This window comes from Esox lucius, chromosome 7 (assembly GCF_011004845.1).
Source record: "Esox lucius isolate fEsoLuc1 chromosome 7, fEsoLuc1.pri, whole genome shotgun sequence".
Taxonomy (NCBI): Eukaryota; Metazoa; Chordata; class Actinopteri; order Esociformes; family Esocidae; genus Esox; species Esox lucius.
In genome coordinates, this window is record NC_047575.1 from 14,131,263 (window position 1) to 14,149,565 (window position 18,303).

General features: G+C 46.9%; 2 protein-coding genes across 4 annotated transcripts; both read left to right on the forward strand.

The window, feature by feature from the left end:
- Positions 1 to 1,288: 1,288 nt before the first annotated feature.
- Positions 1,289 to 9,943, forward strand: LOC105024595 (period circadian protein homolog 1). 3 transcript variants are annotated; one of them, XM_020048451.3, is made up of 17 exons: positions 1,289 to 1,473; positions 2,205 to 2,755; positions 2,862 to 3,115; positions 3,394 to 3,515; positions 3,607 to 3,811; positions 3,922 to 4,296; positions 4,395 to 4,548; positions 4,647 to 4,890; positions 5,013 to 5,115; positions 5,258 to 5,521; positions 5,633 to 5,791; positions 5,963 to 6,277; positions 6,380 to 7,455; positions 7,556 to 7,712; positions 7,829 to 8,012; positions 8,256 to 8,406; positions 8,672 to 9,943. In XM_020048451.3, the coding sequence occupies exons 2-17, from the start codon at positions 2,493 to 2,495 to the stop codon at positions 8,861 to 8,863; spliced, it is 4,218 nt and encodes a 1,405-aa protein (XP_019904010.2). In that variant the 5' UTR covers positions 1,289 to 1,473; positions 2,205 to 2,492; the 3' UTR covers positions 8,864 to 9,943. The 3 variants fall into 3 exon arrangements, with proteins under 3 accessions (XP_019904010.2, XP_010892934.2, XP_010892933.2); XM_010894632.4 differs by having other exon boundaries at positions 1,290 to 1,473; positions 2,202 to 2,755; positions 5,010 to 5,115; XM_010894631.4 differs by having other exon boundaries at positions 1,290 to 1,473; positions 5,010 to 5,115.
- A 2,688-nt stretch (positions 9,944 to 12,631) lies between these two features.
- Positions 12,632 to 18,146, forward strand: pcolcea (procollagen C-endopeptidase enhancer a). The gene is made up of 10 exons (XM_010894634.5): positions 12,632 to 12,927; positions 13,216 to 13,329; positions 14,613 to 14,721; positions 14,821 to 15,079; positions 15,247 to 15,371; positions 15,532 to 15,668; positions 15,822 to 16,186; positions 17,119 to 17,196; positions 17,363 to 17,533; positions 17,678 to 18,146. The coding sequence occupies exons 2-10, from the start codon at positions 13,232 to 13,234 to the stop codon at positions 17,806 to 17,808; spliced, it is 1,473 nt and encodes a 490-aa protein (XP_010892936.1). The 5' UTR covers positions 12,632 to 12,927; positions 13,216 to 13,231; the 3' UTR covers positions 17,809 to 18,146.
- Positions 18,147 to 18,303: the final 157 nt, after the last annotated feature.

Consider the following 18,303-nt stretch of genomic DNA (forward strand, 5'->3'; position numbering starts at 1 on the left):
CAAGTTGAACACTTTTGGTTTGCATTTAGTACCCAGGATCTGCCTGGAACCCAAAAGATCTACAGGGGAGGCTGAAGTGCCCTACACACATATTCTTTGCAAATAGAGTTTGACACACATTTTTTGCAAAAAGTAAACAAAACAGGGTCGAATGGGCTATACTTTCTTTTCTTTTTCAGAATCTGACCATGCAAATGTTTACTTTGTTTATGACTGGGCCCCTGAGGGTTACTATGGTAGAGTGGTCACCAGTGTTAGGTCAAGACAGCATGTATTGGGTGCTCAGATCACCGGTAATGTAAATCCACTCCAAAACAGATCACTGCATGAAGCGAAAAGCTAATCAGAAGAACAGTATTTGATAAGCACACTTAGATAATGCCCCAGTAAGGCACATAAGTTAATTATTTTAACACAGATTGTTGTGAGGTATACACAGTATTTCAGCACAATTAGATAGGGGAAATAAAATGCTGTCAGACAGGTCCAAACAGTCACGAAGTAGCACCACCCAGTGGATATTTACCATTACTGTATGAACTTAATGCATGTCACCCCATGTCACACCCGCGCGCACACACGCACGCACACGTTGATTGTGTTGCTGCCAAAGCTAGTTGACATAAATTACACTTAATTACACAAAAAGGAAATTGGAACAACATAAAGAATAAAGGTGACAGTAACTGAATTTAATTGCGTCTCTAATAATTGACAAGTACGTTGTCACTTTGTAGAATAAGGGGTTAATGTTCGTAGGAAGGCTATTATACTGCTAAAGTAGCATGTGTATGCTCATAACTCATTAACATTACGCTCGGGTTGTAGTATGTAGGCGAGCGGGTTATTGCTAATACGGGTCTTTTCAATTTAACTGTCACAATCCATGTCTATGTTTCTTATTGCTTTGTATGGGAGAAAAACATTAATCTAAATAAATCTCTGACTTTTTCACTTGCATGCCTTGTGAGTATGGAAAGTACATAAGGTAAACAATAAAGAAATTGCAGCAATTCAATGTACTGCCAATAACACGTTGGTAACAACATGTTCTCGCTGGCGTAGAGAAGTGTAGGAGCACTGCTGGGGCAACGTGATCCAGAAGCAATGAAGAGCCCCGTGCAGTCAGGACAAAGCCATACTCATCCAATGAATACATTTGCTGGGCGTGCTACATGGTAATAGGGCGGAGTCAGAGTCAGTTGAGGACCAATCATTGCAGCACATGGGAGAAGACAAACGGTGTAAGCACGTGTGCCTTTGCGTGTTCCCTCCCAGTCGTACGAAAGAAATGCTTTTCTGTCCAGTGTACCTGCCTGCTTGTCTTGCAGGCGATCAACATTGGAGTAAGTCGCAAAAAGATGTCGTTCCAGGTTTCTGCATTTAAAAAAAATATATATAAATACTGAAAACATTGTGGAAGACGTTTGAACATTGTTTGCCACGAAACGCACTTTCTGTTCATGGAAAAAGGTGATAATATTAACTTTGAAAAATACGTTAGCTAGTAGCTATGCTCTGGCTTAACTAACTTAGATTTAGCTAGCAGGCTAACTGGTTAAAGTAGTTCACTTTATTTTGCTATATAGTACTAGCTATTAATGTAACTTAACTTGCTGGCTAAGACGTTAATAGTACTGTATAGCAATAATACTGCAATTTGGTTGTAACTGCATGTTTGTTTTTACGATAAAGTGAGCTACTGTATGTAGATTTTCAAATGAACCCTGGTTGTGCATTGACATTGTTATTGTGTGTTGCTAATCTGTGTACAATTTAATGTAGTTTTAGTCAGTTCGTGAGATTTGAGACCCGTGCTGATCAGGCTTGAGTTGTCAAAATAAAAGCTTTGGCGCATGCGGGATAGTTAGCTATATGACCTAGTCTAGTAAGGCACGTTGGCTCCGCTGTGTCTAATGTAAAATCCCCCACCGGCGTTATTCTGCTAGCTTCTTTCAGTAAGCCGTCAACACGCCAGATAGTGAAATACTGTCGTTTAACTGTTCTCATTCTTATATGGAAAACAAGTCCTTACTTGGATGCATTACTTACAGTTTGGGTGAACTATTGCTCTTAGAACAGTGGCAGTTTTTTTAATTTTAATTTAGTAAAGATACCTTGATTTAGGTTTTACTCAGATTATCAGGTATTACTCAAGATATAATTTGACTCGCCTCATGAATGTGAATGATTTCTTCCAGCAGGTTTTCATTCCAACCGTCTTGCCATGTGTGGAACAACAAACCGACAAGTCTCACCCCACTTCTCTTGAATTGGCTTACCAAGTTTATAGGCTCAGCATTGGCACAAATCAACAACTCTAAGATCAATTAGACACCGTGCAAACGTTTATCATCTTCGAATGTTGGCTTTACCATACCATGACTCAATCTAAGTCTAGTAGCCCCACCTAGTGGCAGGGTATCACAGCACTTTGTTTTGACAGATACCTTTTGTCAAACAGCATTAGCCAATCGCTCATACTGGTTATTATGAGTGATGGGAATGCATACACCATCTGTGGAAATGACACTAGTGGAGTAGGTGAAGCAGATGAAGCTGCAGTGGAACAAGAGGTTGACTCTCAGTCCAGACTCAAGGGACTATGTCAGACTGGCAGCTCCAGTGGAAATGGAAAGAGAACCTGGTCTGGGGTCAAGCCCTCTCCCAAGTCCTCCAACTCTGATGACACTGATGCCTGCAGTAGCTCCCATAACGGAAAGGACTCTGCCATGGAGACAACCGAGAGCAAAAGGTATAGATTATTTTCTACAAACACCTCAGTCAGTTTCAGATTGGAGCCAGGACATTGTCTGTTCGAAATGGATAATATCGATCTCTTGTTACTTTGGCCCTGTCAGCTCCAATTCCCACAGCCCGTCCCCTCCCAACAGCTCCATGGCCTACAGTCTGCTGAGTGGCAGCTCAGAACAGGACAACCCGTCCACCAGCGGCTGTAGCAGTGACCAGCCGGCCAGGCTGCAGACCCAGAGGGAGCTGCTCAAGGCCCTGAAGGAGCTAAAGATCCGCATGCCTGCTGACCAGCGTTCGAAAGGTCGCTCCAGCACTCTGGCCTCTCTGCAGTATGCACTCAACTGTGTCAAACAAGTCAGAGGTAAATAGAAGTTGTGACTTTTTGGACGTATACCCTTTTTCTGCTTACCCGGAGTCAAATGGATTCCGTTGAAACAATTTCTGCCTGTGCCTGCATTTTAATTAAGTCAAAGGTAGTTTAACATACCATTGCTAATTAATAAATAAATCATATTTATAGGAGTGGTGGCAAGGATTTAAAGCAAAGGCTGTATGGCCGTTTGAGCATTTGTTTTGCTAGATGTTTACTGTGAAGCTTTAGGATCTAGTAGTAATGTTAATGTCTTTGTTTGCTTTTAGCTAATCAGGAGTATTACCATCAGTGGAGTGTGGAGGAGAGCCACGGTTGTAGCCTGGACCTTTCAGCCTTCACCACAGAGGAACTGGACAACATCACCTCTGAATACACCCTTCAAAACACGGTACAAACTGCCGGACACTGGGATCTTGCCAGAACACGAAGCGTCTGGATCATTGTTCTGACCTGGTCTGTTTCTTCTACCTCCTGTACAGGACACATTCTCTGTGGGAGTATCATTCCTCTCGGGGAAGGTGGTGTACATCTCCCCCCAGGCTTCTCCCATGTTGCGCACTAAGCCTGAGCGACTCCAGGGGGCCCTCTTCTCTGAGCTGCTGGCCCCCCAGGATGTCAGCACTTTCTACAGCAGCACCGCTCCCTGCCGCCTCCCCCCCTGGTCCTCCTGTACGGGCTCTTCCTGTAAGCCTCCCACGTCCTTGTAACTCAGATGGAAGTGGAGGTGACATTTGTGCGTGCGTGTGATATCATTATTGCTGTATGGTGTTAATGTCTCCCCCTCTCTCCTTCAGTGAACTCGCCTGTGGACTGCACCCAGGAGAAATCCATGTTCTGTCGTATCAGCGGGGGCAGGGACAGCGAGGGGGAGGTCCGCTACTACCCCTTCCGTATGACCCCCTACCAGCTGACACTGGGGGACTCGGAGGAGTTCCAGCCCTGCTGCCTGCTCATCGCTGAGAGGGTGCACTCAGGATACGAAGCTCCCCGAATCCCAGCGGACAAGAGGATCTTTACCACCAGCCATACCCCGAGCTGTGTGTTCCAGGAGGTCGACGAACGGGCGGTGCCGTTGCTGGGTTACCTGCCCCAGGACCTGGTTGGGACTCCTGTACTCATGTACCTCCACCCTGATGACAGGCCTGTCATGGTGGCTATCCATAAAAAGAGTGAGTCCTCGTCTCCAGCCTGCGGTGCTTTAAGCATTCCGGTGAGGTTCACCAACGGGTGTGTTGATTACGTGCTTCTGCCCCGGTTTCTCCCTCAGTTCTTCAGTCCGCTGGGCAGCCCTTTGAACACTCGCCCCTGCGGATGTGTGCCCGGAACGGGGAGTATCTCACCATTGACACCAGCTGGTCGTCTTTCGTCAACCCCTGGAGCCGCAAAGTGGCGTTCATCGTCGGTCGACACAAAGTCAGAACGTGAGTAGTTAACCTCCGCTTCGTCCGAACCCCCAGTGACTTTATGTAGCGGCCGAGCAGCATGGTTGCCTTGTCCCTAAAGCCTTCGTCTCGTACAGGAGTCCCCTGAACGAGGACGTGTTCACGCCTAGCGTGGAGGTGGAGGCCCGGGCCATGTCTCCAGAGGTCCCCAGGCTCAGCGAGCAGATCCACCGCGTGCTGGTGCAGCCAGTCCACCGCGGTGGCTCCCAGGGCTACTGCAGCTCCCATGGGTTCCATCGTCAGAGGCCCGGCCCTGGCTCCTCTTCAGGCAGCAACAGCCCCACCGCCAAGGATATCACCCTGATGACCACCCAGAGATCAGTGAGTACTTACGGCAGTTAGAACCTTAGCCATGTCCCTCAAGTTACAGGGTCATTGGGGTTTTTGCAACGGTGTCAGTATTAGTTTGTAAGCCAAGTCCGTCCCTCTCTTATCTCCAGCAGCAGATGACATTCCAGCAGATGTGTAAAGACGTCCACATGGTGAAGACCAACGGTCAGCAGGTCTTTATCGAGTCCCGCAACCGGCCGCCTCTCCGCAGACATGGTGAGCCCATGGAAATGTACTATGGACGAGATGGGTCTTATCATGGACTGCTATGAAATGTCTGAGTGGAAGAATATAGCCACATATCTGAGACGACACAATGCTAACAGCTCTTCTCTCTCCCCCCCCCCCCCATTCGCAGGAGCTCTGGTGGGGCAAAATAATTTAAACAAGGGTCCTACTAGAGCTCTGGGACCAATTAAAACCCTGGCCTCTGTGCATTCAAGGAAAGAGCCTTCAGCCAGCTACTCATACCAGCAGATCAACTGTCTGGACAGCATCGTACGCTACCTGGAGAGTTGTAATGTCCCCAACACAGTGAAGAGGAAGTGTGGCTCCTCCTCCTGCACCACATCCTCAACGTCAGACGATGACAAGCAGAGGGAGTTACCTGGAACAGCCAAAGGTACACAAAGACATTAAATCATTTTGACGAGCATACACAATAAATGTCTCTGGCGTTCCTACGGTCTGCAGATATTCTGGGCCAGGTGTCTAACTGCGTGTCTCCCTGTAGAGCTGGAAGGGCCGCGGGGCAACGATGCATCTAAAGGAGGGCCTCATATGAGTCCTTTGGCGCTGCACTGCAAGGCTGAGAGTGTGGTCTCTGTCACGTCTCAGTGCAGCTTCAGCAGCACCATCGTCCACGTCGGGGACAAGAAGCCTCCTGAGTCAGGTAGGATGCATCCCTCGGTTGACTGGCTGACGCATGGGGGATGACACGGGGTGAGACACGGGGTGAGACACATGGGGGTGAGACACGGGGGTGCCCCACAGGTGGCGACTGGATGACTTCTTTGCCTGTCTCTTTTCTCATCTCTAATGCTGTCAACTGTATTTCCTGCAGATATTGTCATGATGGAGGAGAACCCAACCACCTCCACACCCACCTCCCCAGCCACTCCCAACACCGTCACCACGGCAGTGACCCCCCAGCCCACGGTCCTGACCAACGCAGCAACACGCAGCCACGCCCAGCCCGAGAAGGACGACCGCAGGTCGGCTGGATGCTCCGGGCGCCTCGGTCTGACCAAGGAGGTGCTGTCTGCCCACACCCAGCAGGAGGAACAGGTGTTCCTGAGTCGCTTCCAGGACCTGGGTGAACTCTGCATGCTGGACCCCGGCTCTCCTTCACAGAGAGGACACACCGCCACGCCCAAAGGTAAGAGATGTAGCCTCCCATCATGACGGGAAAAAATCATATGAATGACTTTCCATGGTGTGTCTGTAGCTTACCCCAGTGTTGTCTCTCCGTGTGCGCCAGGGGTCCGTAGCTCACAGGACTACCCAGCTGGCGCCAATGGCCGGAGGAGGGGCCGCGGGGGCAAACGGCTGAAGCACCATCAAGAGGGCTCCCAGCATGGCCAGTCCGGCTCGGGGGTCAACAGTCGTTCCAGAAGGGAGCGGCACCAAGGCCTCACACTACCCACGGGCCAGCCCCTGATGATGCAGGGACCCCAGACCTCGTCCTCCTCCTGGCCCACATCCGTGGCCTCTCAGGCCAGCCTCCCACCCGCCGTCCCTCAGTACCCTCCGGGAGTCCTGCCCTTCTTCCCCCTCTACCCCCAGCAACTCCTGGGCCACACTGGGGTGAACCCCAACATGCAGTTGGGCTACCCCAGCCCCCAGCCGGGCTTCCAGTTCCCCCTGCACAGCAGCCAGATACCCATGGCCATGGCTCCGCCGATGATGGTTGTCCTGCCCAACTTCATGTTCCCTCAGCTCAACGGAGGTGTACCGCAGCTGGGTCAGCTCAACGCTGCCCTCCCCACAGCGTATAACACCGCCATACCTCACCTTAGCCCCCCTATGCCTGGCATGACACAGCTTAACCCGGCCATCCCACTAGCGCATCTCAACCCCGGCTTGGCTCAGTTCAGCCCCGCCATGGCGCCGATGAATGGCGTGCCTCAGTTGAATCCTGCCCTAACTCAGCTCGGCCAGTCACAGCTCAACCCTGCTCTGTCCATCATCCCCCAGCGCTTCTACAATCCCTGTCCGACGTTACCTTTCCCAAACCCTGCCCCGGTTCCCGGGCTCCATGGCGCTGCCTTACCCGGAATGGATCCCACGTTTGTCAGGCGCAGCCACTCCCGTTCCAGCACTCCTCAGTCGACGGGCCAAGCCCCCCTGGAGGGGACGGACTCGCCACTGTTCCAGTCCCGATGCTCGTCGCCCTTAAACTTGCTGCAGCTGGAGGAGTTGCCAGGCAGCCGTCCGGAAGCTGCGTCGGCAGGGCCGCGGCAGACCCCGCCCCCGCCCGGCTCGGCATCTCAGGTTGGAGGTCAAGGCTCTGTCAACTGCTGCGGTATGAAGGAAGATGCCAAAGAGGACTACAACGTGAGTGTTAAACTAGGCAATCCGTTGTTCTAGAAAGGCTTTAGTCTAGCCACTTGGGTTTTTTAACTCGTGTCTCTCCTGTGTTGTTGCCCTCCTCCAGGCGGATGCCGATGACCAGGATGCCATGTCCACCTCCAGTGAGCTACTGGACCTGCTGCTACAGGAGGACGCCTGCTCAGGCACCGGCTCAGCTGCCTCTGGCTCTGGGTCCTCGGGTTCTGGCTCCAACGGATGCAGCACGTCGGGGAGTGGCACAAGTGAGTTAACAGAGCCCACGTTATTAGTGTTCGCTCTGTGACAGTCAAGGGGGTTTTCATAGAGTGACCTGGTATGTCGTGACTATATCCCAACCGCATTCCTTTATCGGCCACAGGAAGCAGCAACACCAGCAAGTACTTCGGCAGCATCGACTCGTCCGAGAACGACCACTCCCATAAGCAGACAGCAGGGGGTGCTGAAGAAGCCCAGCTGTTGAAGTATGTCCTTCAGGACCCCATCTGGCTCCTCATGGCCAACACGGACGATAAGGTTATGATGACCTACCAAATGCCCACCAGGTAAGAACTCCCCATAGTCAATGCTCTACACTGTCCTGGCAATTAAAGTGACATCTATCGCTCCTTAATAATAATATGAAATGCTATTGTTTTTTTAATGTTATTGATGGCAAGCGTAGAATGCAAGTAGTCTACTTTTGTATATTATTTAACCATGCAGTCTATATTAAGGCCGGAAATCCAGAGATTGGTGAAAAAAGGTATGGACATGGGAAAGACAGTTGATGTGTGTGATTTTTAAAGGGACCGGGAGACTGTTCTAAGGGAGGATCGTATGGTACTGCGGGCAGTGCAGAAAAAGCAGCCGCACTTCACTGAGGAGCAGAAGAGAGAGCTAATCCAGGTCCACCCCTGGATGGGCACTGGACGACTGCCACAGGCCATCCACTGTCCTGTAAGTCAGATACCACAGCTAGAATGTCTACACCTCTCAGACCTGACGGATAATATAGTTGGTAGCTACGCCACTCTCAGACCTGACGGATAATATAGTTGGTAGCTACGCCTCTCTCAGACCTGACGGATAATATAGTTGGTAGCTACGCCTCTCTCAGACGTGTAACATTCACATGAACCCCTATAAATGACAGCAGCGATTAATAAAATAGATGTACTTGTTTAGGAAGGTTGATCACCTGTTGTCCCTCTGCTTGTTGTAGACTTGCACAGGGTGTGGTTCTCCCCCCACTGCCTCTGCCCCACGTACCTTTGAAGTGGACCTGCAGGACATGACGGAGGTCCTTCAGCTACAGGAGGAGGGTGGCGCGTCCCCAGAGAGGCCTGTTACCATGGCGACAGACACTGGCAACACTGCCGTGGCAGCAACACAAGGCCCCCAGACTGATGCTTGAGGGGGACACTAAGGAACTGGCATCGTTGTTGTAACACACAAAGTGGGGGGTTCTATGTGGCAAAACAGGTCCACGCCTTCTGTCAGTCTGTGCTGTTTAAAGACGCGAAAAGGGAGGAGGAGCCAAAGAATAGCGAATCCTGTGCAAATGCATGGGGAATGTATCTCATTGTACATGAGGTGTGCATATTACATACTGAATGTATTTTGGAATGGAAAGACAGGCGTGTTGTATATATTTTATGTTTTGTGCCTGGACCCAAGTCAAATTCCATCTGTAATTCACTAGGTTGAGGTCTTTCTTTCCTATAGTTTACCAATTATTGCGTGTATCAACGCAATATAATTTTTGTTCAGTGTCCATATTGGAAAATTGTCAAATCTGGAGTGAAAACGTTTCAATCCAAAAATTCATGTTGAAAAATATTTTGTAGAATACTTGTAAGTAATTTCAGATGATATACTGTGTATATAGTATATTGCAGTACACCATCCAGGAGAGGGTATACTGCAGCTTATAATGGCCTGGTTAGTCATGTCATAAATGTCTCTGGACAAACAGAAAATTACCATTTATGACATGACCATAATTATTGATGTCATAAAAGGTAAATACATTGTAGATTGGAACTGTCTGCTGCAATCATTGTAAAAATATGTAACATTTTAGAAATTGGGAACATGTTCTGACTATTTTATCTCCTCCAGAGACATACAGAAAATAGACAATTCCTAAAGAGCATGTTAAAAGAAATACCCACTTATTTGTTGGAGTCTGGTATATTTTTTTTTTTACAGAAACCATCTCTGATTTGTCAGGAGCAGAGGTGGGTGTTTCCATGGTAACAGTACAGATTGAGCTAGTTTTTCTTGATGCGACCAGGACAGTGATGAGACAGAGCAGTTTAGGGGTGACTCCGCTTTATGAGAGCAGACCTTCATAAATCAGAAGGCCAATGGATTTTAGTGTTCTGCCCTTCATTCTTTCTTTTTCCTCTGTTACTGCTGTTTGTCCTTGGATTTGTCATTAGTACAACCCTTTGGGGAATTTTGTTGAAATTAATATAAAAAATGAAATGCATTTTGGTTTCTTTTGTGTTTGCATTTGAGATGTGAATTTTGTATTTCAGGTGTACTAGATGAAATCATGTATTTTGACTTAACCTCTGCCAGTAGAGGGTGTGGGGGAACAGTTTGTTGTAACCTAAGATGAAGTACAGTATGTGTGAATTCAAAATTGATCATCTGAAGTTGGGGGATTAGCTGCTTGAACAATATTAATGATGAGCTACATGAGGAATATTAAGTTATTTTAAGTTGTCACAAATAGTAGCTTTATATCAAAGTATTCCGGTGTTCTCTTCTCTAAACCACATTAAAGTATAATGTTATAGAGTTAGCTGACAATCTGATCTAACTTGTTGACCTTTGAGAAACAAGGTAACATGTTTTCCACACGACAGTGCTGTCTACTCCCCGACCCTCAGCAGCTTGTTGGCCAGGTCACCAGTGACGTCAGCAAGCTCCGCTCTACTGTGCCTCATCTTGGTAGTATTGACATGGGTCAAAACCATTTCTCAACCCTCAGAGTCCAGAGGTTCAATTCAACAGGAAGCATGATCTCAGCTCTAACATCGAGTAGTCTCAATTCTCTGTAATCTTTGTAGTCACAAATGTCAAAGTGTCAGAATATTCCAGGGAGGGACTGCACTGCTGGACACAGGCTGGAGAAAGAATTTGGACTATTCTTTCCCTGGCCCTGTCACTTCCACCCACGGATAGACGTGTGGCAAACAGCACAGTGTGTTAGTCAGCAGAACTTTAAACAGACTTAGCCCTAGGACGAGTGAGAAAATATAACCTAAATACTAGAACACATTAGAATGTACTTGAAGCTAACCACCATTTTAGAAATCATTTTAAGGCTTTTGGTTACATATTTCGTTTGGTCTGCAATACATATATTTCTATGAAACTTAAGTTAGAAATAAACAAAAGCTGGTTACATGCAACTATTTGGGGGTAAAAACATATATCAGGAAGAGTTTCCAAGGAAGAGAGGCTATGATTTGACTTAAACACAATAACTTCTAGAAGTATAGTGACCCTATTAGCACAGTTTGCTTCATGATCGCCACACCATCATGGTCACTGGCTTTCCTGAGGAGGCTTTAGATATTTTTAGCTTGGTATTATTGCACATGTACATATTGTGAGGGAGTTTATCTTTTCAGCTAGTGTGTGTCCATGAGGTGGGTAAATGGAGTTGTATAGAGGCAGTGCAGTATAGAGGCAGTGCAGAGTTGTACAAAGGCAGGGTGAAGTTGTATAGAGGCAGTGCAGAGTTGTACAATGTCAGGGTGAAGTTGTATAGAGGCAGTACAGAGTTGTATAGAGGCAGTGGACTTGAGGATGTTTTACGTTGTCCCTATAGGTCGAACATTCCTATGGGTTATTAGGAATGATCACATAATTCCAGACAGGTCATAAAAAGACATCAGGCAATTAAATATACTCAGTATGACCATTCCAACCATGGGTTTATGGCTGTTCAGAGATCATGCTCCAGGTGGCAGTATGCACCTATTCAGTTTGTTTATCTACTCAAAGAAGTAAACTGATTATTTCAAGATGGAGAGCATTTGTGATCGCAGATGCCAGAATTTCACAGATACAATCCTGCTTACTCCATACAGCTCTGTGGGTAAACACTGATCTTTTTTAAGCATCAACGAATGCTAAGGGGTTCATTCAGTCACCCTAATCACACGTTCATGCTGTTCTTGTTTATTGGTGACTGTTGTCCCTCCACGTCACAGCAAGCTTTCCTTCAGATATTTAATTGAGTAATATTTTAAAACTTCAGGGACTGAAGATTTTGAGTTCAAAAACTGACTTCAAGGCACAGAGAGTGTGCGATCCTACGTGTGAGTCAGTGCGCAGTGGTGATTTACACTGTCTCATTCAAAAAAGTAAACATGATCTCAATCGTAAACACAGCACATTTGAGTAGCCCTGGTCTGCCATGGTACTTAAACCTGTCCCCATGGGCCGTCATCAAAGTTCATTTCTGGTTCTCCGCAGCTTGAAACTCCCTTACTCACCGCAGACTTCCAGAACCCCCGGTACTTGACTGTCTCTTCAGCAGGAATGCGTCTATGACGATGGATTGTTCTGGAGTCGTGGCAGAAGCTGTCGACTTGGACTCCAGCCAGGTGTTACGGTCACTCTGGCAGCAGCAACAGCTCCTAGACAGACGCCATCCACCCCCAGCAGACTACATTATTTCTGCCTCTGTCCTTCAACAGAGCTGCGGCTAAACAAACATACGGCAGTCTGCAAAAACTGACTGGGAAGCGGAAGGCAAGCTAATGAGCAGCATTTTTGATGAGTTGGTGTATCATACTGTTCTCATGAGATAACAATTGGTTGTGAAGCAGTTTAGGCAGAACCTAGGCTCTCACTTACGAAAACCAGTTAGTGACTCATGCCTAAATGTTTGTATGTCCACCTGTACGGTGAATGACCGCCGTTGCGTTGCTCTGTTCCCCATGATATCTATGAAATTGCACCACCTCAAACTGGCACCAGCATAGTGACCCTGACTGGAAATAACAGAGCTCTTCATAGAGAGTACTCCCCCAGCCTGCTCTGAAAAATACTCCCCTATCTTGTTGCATTGTGTGGGCTGATAAAGTCACCATGACTGTGTTGCTGTTTGCCTGTGGATCTAAAGGAGCAGGGGTCTGCGGGATATGGTGAAAGATGAAGGAGGCGCTGAATACTTTGGTTTACTTTTACCAAGTTAATTAGCTAAAGCTGTTCTGAAAGTGTACGGTACTCCTTTGTCATGACGGCCCGTAGATCTAAATGCATGTGTTATGGTGGAGGTCAATAACCACCAATGGAATGTTGTTCCCTGGTGCCCCAGGCTCCGCCTCCACCTGTGGGACCAGGAAGCATCCGTGATAATGAGCGACTGGGGACAGGAGCTCTGATTAAACCTGGACGCATCTTCATTCCTCTGAATTAGTCTATTGCACAAAGTTCTGTGCAGCCCCTGTGGTAAGTCAGCGTCTGACACTCATTTTGTTCTGGCTTTTTCTTGGACCCCTTCTGTTGCATGGAGGCCATTGACACAGCATCTGGTTCTAATTAAACACTGCCCTCCCCTTCGCCTCCCCCGTCATGACTCCTTCTAGCTCCTTCTAGTTCCTTTTACCCTCTCAGCACCTCTCTCCTCTCTCTCCAACTCAGTCTCTCCGCCTCTCCAGTGGCTCCCTCCCCGTCCACTAACCCTCCCTCGGCTTACTCCCGTCTCTCTCCTGGGTTTAAGTTGTCTACTCTTTTCAGGTTGCCGGCTCTCATCATGAAGCGTGAGGATTGTGTCCGGGGTCTCTCCGTGTTCCTGGCTCTCTCTATAGGATTTGCACTGGGCCAGAGACAACCACAGAATAACTACACCAGGTAGGGAATGCTGCTGTAAGGCTTGCTGGTGTGTGTTCAGAGTGGACGGCTCCACTGAGGTAAATTTAAAGCACATTTATGAGTGAAAATATCCACAAAAACTCTTTTTTAACATAATTTCTATAGTTAAATAGAGCATATGCGCTGCGGAGAGTGTGATGCATTTTTCTTTAAATATATTTTTGTGTTCTTATTTTAAACGTGAACCTCAGTATCTGTGATTGTTTAATATTAACTTGGTGATATGGCAGTGTTGTTGAGGCTGTGTCCATCATGTAGATGTGGTTGAGCTCCCCCAGATGTTAGTGCTTTGGGGTCTGGTTGTCCATCTGTCTGCCTGTATGTCTGACTGCATGTGTCTGTGTAGAGTTAGATCAGGATGGCTTGGCTCTGACTAGACACCTTGGCTCTCATCAGCTGCCCCCCCCCCCCCTTGCCTCATACTCTCTCTCTCCCTCTTTCTCTTTGCTGGGGTTCTGGATGTTTGAGCTCTTATAATGTGACAGAGTGTGAGCTTTCTCAGTGTGTCCTGGTTCAGCATTTGGCCTTGAGAGTATTGGCTTGAGTCCTGGAAAATAAATTTGGTCCTCTGTTTGAGGGAATGGTAATTGACACAGTTTGGGGTTTTGTAAACAAATGGCCCATGAGATCAGTTTGGTCAGTTCTTAAGTATATCTCTACCTTTTCAGCTTTTTGAAGTTGTTTCTGCATGGATGGGCCCAGCTGTCGTGTGTTTAACACCTGTGTCTCCATTGTGTCTGTGAAGCCACTGTCGTGCAATTGGATATTCATCCATGACGTTATCTTGGCAGTATTCTAGGTTTTCCGTTGTATAAAGCAAATTTTGTGTTCAAATTTTTTGGAAAAGGAATTAGGAATAAATATTTGAGCAGACGTGCACATTCCGATGTGATGGGATCGACTGGGTGGCTGGGACAACAGAGAGTAGAAATGAAAACATACATTTAGGGAGGTCTCTTTGAGGAAGCTCCAGTCAAGGACACCATAACCCCCACAAACTCTGTCCAGTCTCTTTCCTGTCTACACCCCCTCTCTCCCTCCCCTGAAGCTGACGCCAGTGGGCCAAGGGGAAGCAATATTATTGGATGCCTGAGGGATTATCTGTTAAGGAATTTAGTTACAATACTTGGTTTGTGTGTGTGTGTGTGGGGGGGGGGGGGGGGTACAGAGGGTCAATTACTTAAATACATAACATTGTATTACTCAACTTGATAAACTCTGGCTAATGCTTACCACATTACTGACCCCCACTATTTCCTCAGGCCGTCGTTCCACTGTGGCGGTGAAATGGCTGCAGATTCTGGCTTTTTAGGAAGTGAAGATTTTCCAAGCTACTATAAACCTAACAGCAAATGTACCTGGCGCATTACAGTGAGTCACTGGCCTTGCATCACATGCCTTGCCCCAGTTACCCTGAAGGTTACATACAGACTGACCTAAAGCCTCTACTGCCATCCCTCTGAACTCCAGGTCCCAGAGGGTAATGTGGTCATGCTCTCCTTCCGTATCTTCGACCTGGAGGCTGATGCCATGTGTCGTTATGACTACCTGGATGTATACAATGGCCACTCCAACTTGGTGCAGAAGCTCGGGAGGTTCTGTGGAACATTTAGGCCTGGTACTCTGATCTCTACCACCAACACCATGATGCTGGATATGGTCTCTGACTCTGAGACAGGAGGGAGGGGATTCCTGGCTTACTTCAATAGTGGAAAACCAAATGCAAATGGTGAGATTTACAGTATCTCTTGGGCACTGACTCTTTCAGTCTTTTCGAATAAACACCTATCTTATTTTATTGCTCACTTAATGTACAAAAAGGGTGTACCGTGCCCAACCACTGTGAAAACTTTTATTCCCCTGATGATTTATTCATTTGTATATTAATCATTTCAGATCCCCAATTCTGTGGAGGCAAGATGACAAAAGCCCAGGGTGAAATTAAAACACCAAACTGGCCTGATAAAAATTACCCAGCAGGCATCAGTTGCTCTTGGCTCATCACAGTAGAGCCGGACCAGGTCATTAGTTTTCCACACTCTTCTTATTGCACGACACTGCAAAAGAGGCTCTTATTAAGTAACACCAGAACCACAGAACTGAATGTGCAACTGAATGTTACAGGTACAAGTGACATTCACAGTGAGTAACTTTGTGTTTCTCCTTCTGTGTGTGGGTTAGGTGATACAGGTGAAGTTCGACAAGTTTGACGTGGAGTCAGACAGTTACTGCCGCTTTGACTATGTGGCCTTCTTCAACGGGGGAGAGAAAGATGACTCTCGACGCATTGGAAAATACTGTGGAGTGGTCAGCCCTGAGTGAGTGGTACAAGACTGTACTTTGTGTGCTTGCCTGACATCTTTTGTTTATGTTGTTATGTGGTCTACGTCCATGGTGATAACATCTGTTTGTTTAGGCCACTTAGCTCTCCTTCCTTCAATCCTAACCCTCTGTATGACTCTCTTGCACAGACCCATTGTGACCTTCGGGAACGTTCTCCTGGTGCAGTTTGTCTCTGACCTCAGCGTGACCTCTGATGGCTTCATGGCCAGTTACACAAGCATCCCCCGGGGATCCAGAACGCCCACAGTAGACAGCACAGTCTCCGGATCCCGTACCGAGTCAGCTCCCCGGAGGCCAGCTGTCAAACCCATCCTGCCTGAGAGAACGGTCACCACCACCACCACCCAGCCACCCACTACAGCCAAATACCAAGCACCACCGACCCCACAGCCCCAGGAGCCCACTGCAAGGCCCAAACCAGTCAAACCAGTTAGGACCCGCCCAGCCAACAAACCAGACAAGCCCGGAGTTAGACCAGATGGTAAAAGGCCAGGTATGAGAAGCTTGATCCCTTAAAGAGAGAGGGTTTCTTCTTAAATTTACGTGGTACTTCTGCAAGACATTTGGGGAAAATGTACATTTATTTCATTTAAATGTTCTTGGATTCATCATACCATTCCAAATCTAATAATATGGTAACTTAATAAAATCATTATGAAAATATTGTGCAAATGTTAGGAGGAGTAATACAATGATGGTAACAACGAGTTTTCTGAATTTACACCTGTAAACCACAAAATGATTAATTAAATTAATATATGTATGCCATGTATGCCACTTCTAGCAAAAGGGTGTGATTGGATCATGCTTTTCTTTAACCTCTCTGATCAAATGTCATTAGGCATGGGGAACTGGTAAAGGTTCTGGACCAGGTCTTACTGACATATCTGTGTGCTCTTTGGAGATCAGGCTTATGATATCTTAGAAGTTTCGTTTTCAAAGATAATATTAGTCCAACTTTTGCACTCTAGTGAAATAAACAGAAATGTAATTACTTCTGTTTTCCATGTCACTATAAAGACCACCGCTCCTCTACCAAAAAGCTGGTTGGCTTGTCCTTTAACCACCTCAAAGTAGAAGGCTGGGATACATGGTTTTGCACCAGGCAGTAACTATATGTCTTCAGCGTTGCTTGTTTTATCGGTTCCCAAACAATGTCTAGACAACATTGGATTCGTCTTCTGAGTAAAAGGCGTTGAAAGGAATTCTTTAACCTTTTTTGCACGTTTGTGTGTAATTAACTTCTAAAAATATGATATTATAGAAAAAAGGTTAAATGATTACCCAAGCCTTAAAAATATATTATTTTCCAAGACAAGGGACAAGATCTACCACAATTCAAGAAGCTGGGTTTACATAGCTGGTGGTTATATGTATACTATACAGGGTGTTTATGACTGTGTAAACAATGCTTTCATTTTCTAGTGCCCTTGAACCCACTGTGTGCAAAGGCATGTAAGAGGGATGGGAACATCAAGAGCAGTTTCTGCAGCAGTGAATTTGGTGAGTTCCAGTGGACGGCCAGTGCTGTTGGAGAGACAAATGAAACAAGCACCGTCATTGCACAGTGTTTTGAGTTCACAGCAAGTTCACGGCAATACGCAGGCAATTAAAAACACCAATCTAATCTCTCGCCTTCCCCACCTCCCGCCGTCTCGCTCTCCTTCAGTGATCACGGGGAAGGTCACAGCGCTGACCCCTGGCCCTAAGGGCAGCGTCCACCTCAGTGTGTCACTCATCAAGGCCTACAAGGCCGGCCGGCTGACCATAGCCCAGATTGGAGAGAACATGTCTGTCAAACTGGTGTCAGCATGCAGGCAGTGCCCTGTCATCCGCAAAGGTAACCAGTTTGTATTCCCAGTCAGTCTGAGTAGCATGCCGCATTATGCCACACCCACTGCTGACCTATCAGCAGAGACTGTTGTGTCTTGACCGTGTTGATGGTTGGCCTAATACATGTTTTTTGGATGAATGTCATTCTCAGGTATGCCTTACATCTTGATGGGCCAGGTGGATGAGGACGGGCGAGGAACAATGGCTCCAGGGGCATTTACTGCTCCATACAAGGCCCAGCATCACAAACTGCTGTCCAATATCAACAACCAACCGTGCTAACCTCACACCCAAGTCCACCAGTCTGAGGCCATTAAATTCCAACTGGTGCAGGGATACTGTGACAACCAAGGTCGCAGTGTCCTGAAAGGATCATGAAGCATCTTTTTAATTCCTATAATTTTTGATAACACTAAGTTAATTGCTGAAATCTCTGGGTCTGCAGTATCACAGGTGATACTGATGAAAGGCCCTAAGCAAAAGTGAAAGGCCCTTAACAAAAGTTCTACCCACCCCACAATAGGCCAATATGGTATTATTTTTGTAGTTTTATACACATGCAAATCTCAGGCCTTGTATTTGTAATTTATGTCTCCAAATAAAGGATTTATAAAACATGGTTTCTTATGTTTTTACATGAACGTCCTGTCCCATTCAGTATTGCCTCGTTTTAACACAATGATGGTATGCCACCTAGTGGTGAATTTTTGAATGACAAAAAACAGGTTCCACAACCCACTAGTATACAGATTTGCATAGCCTTCTTCCTTAAAAAAA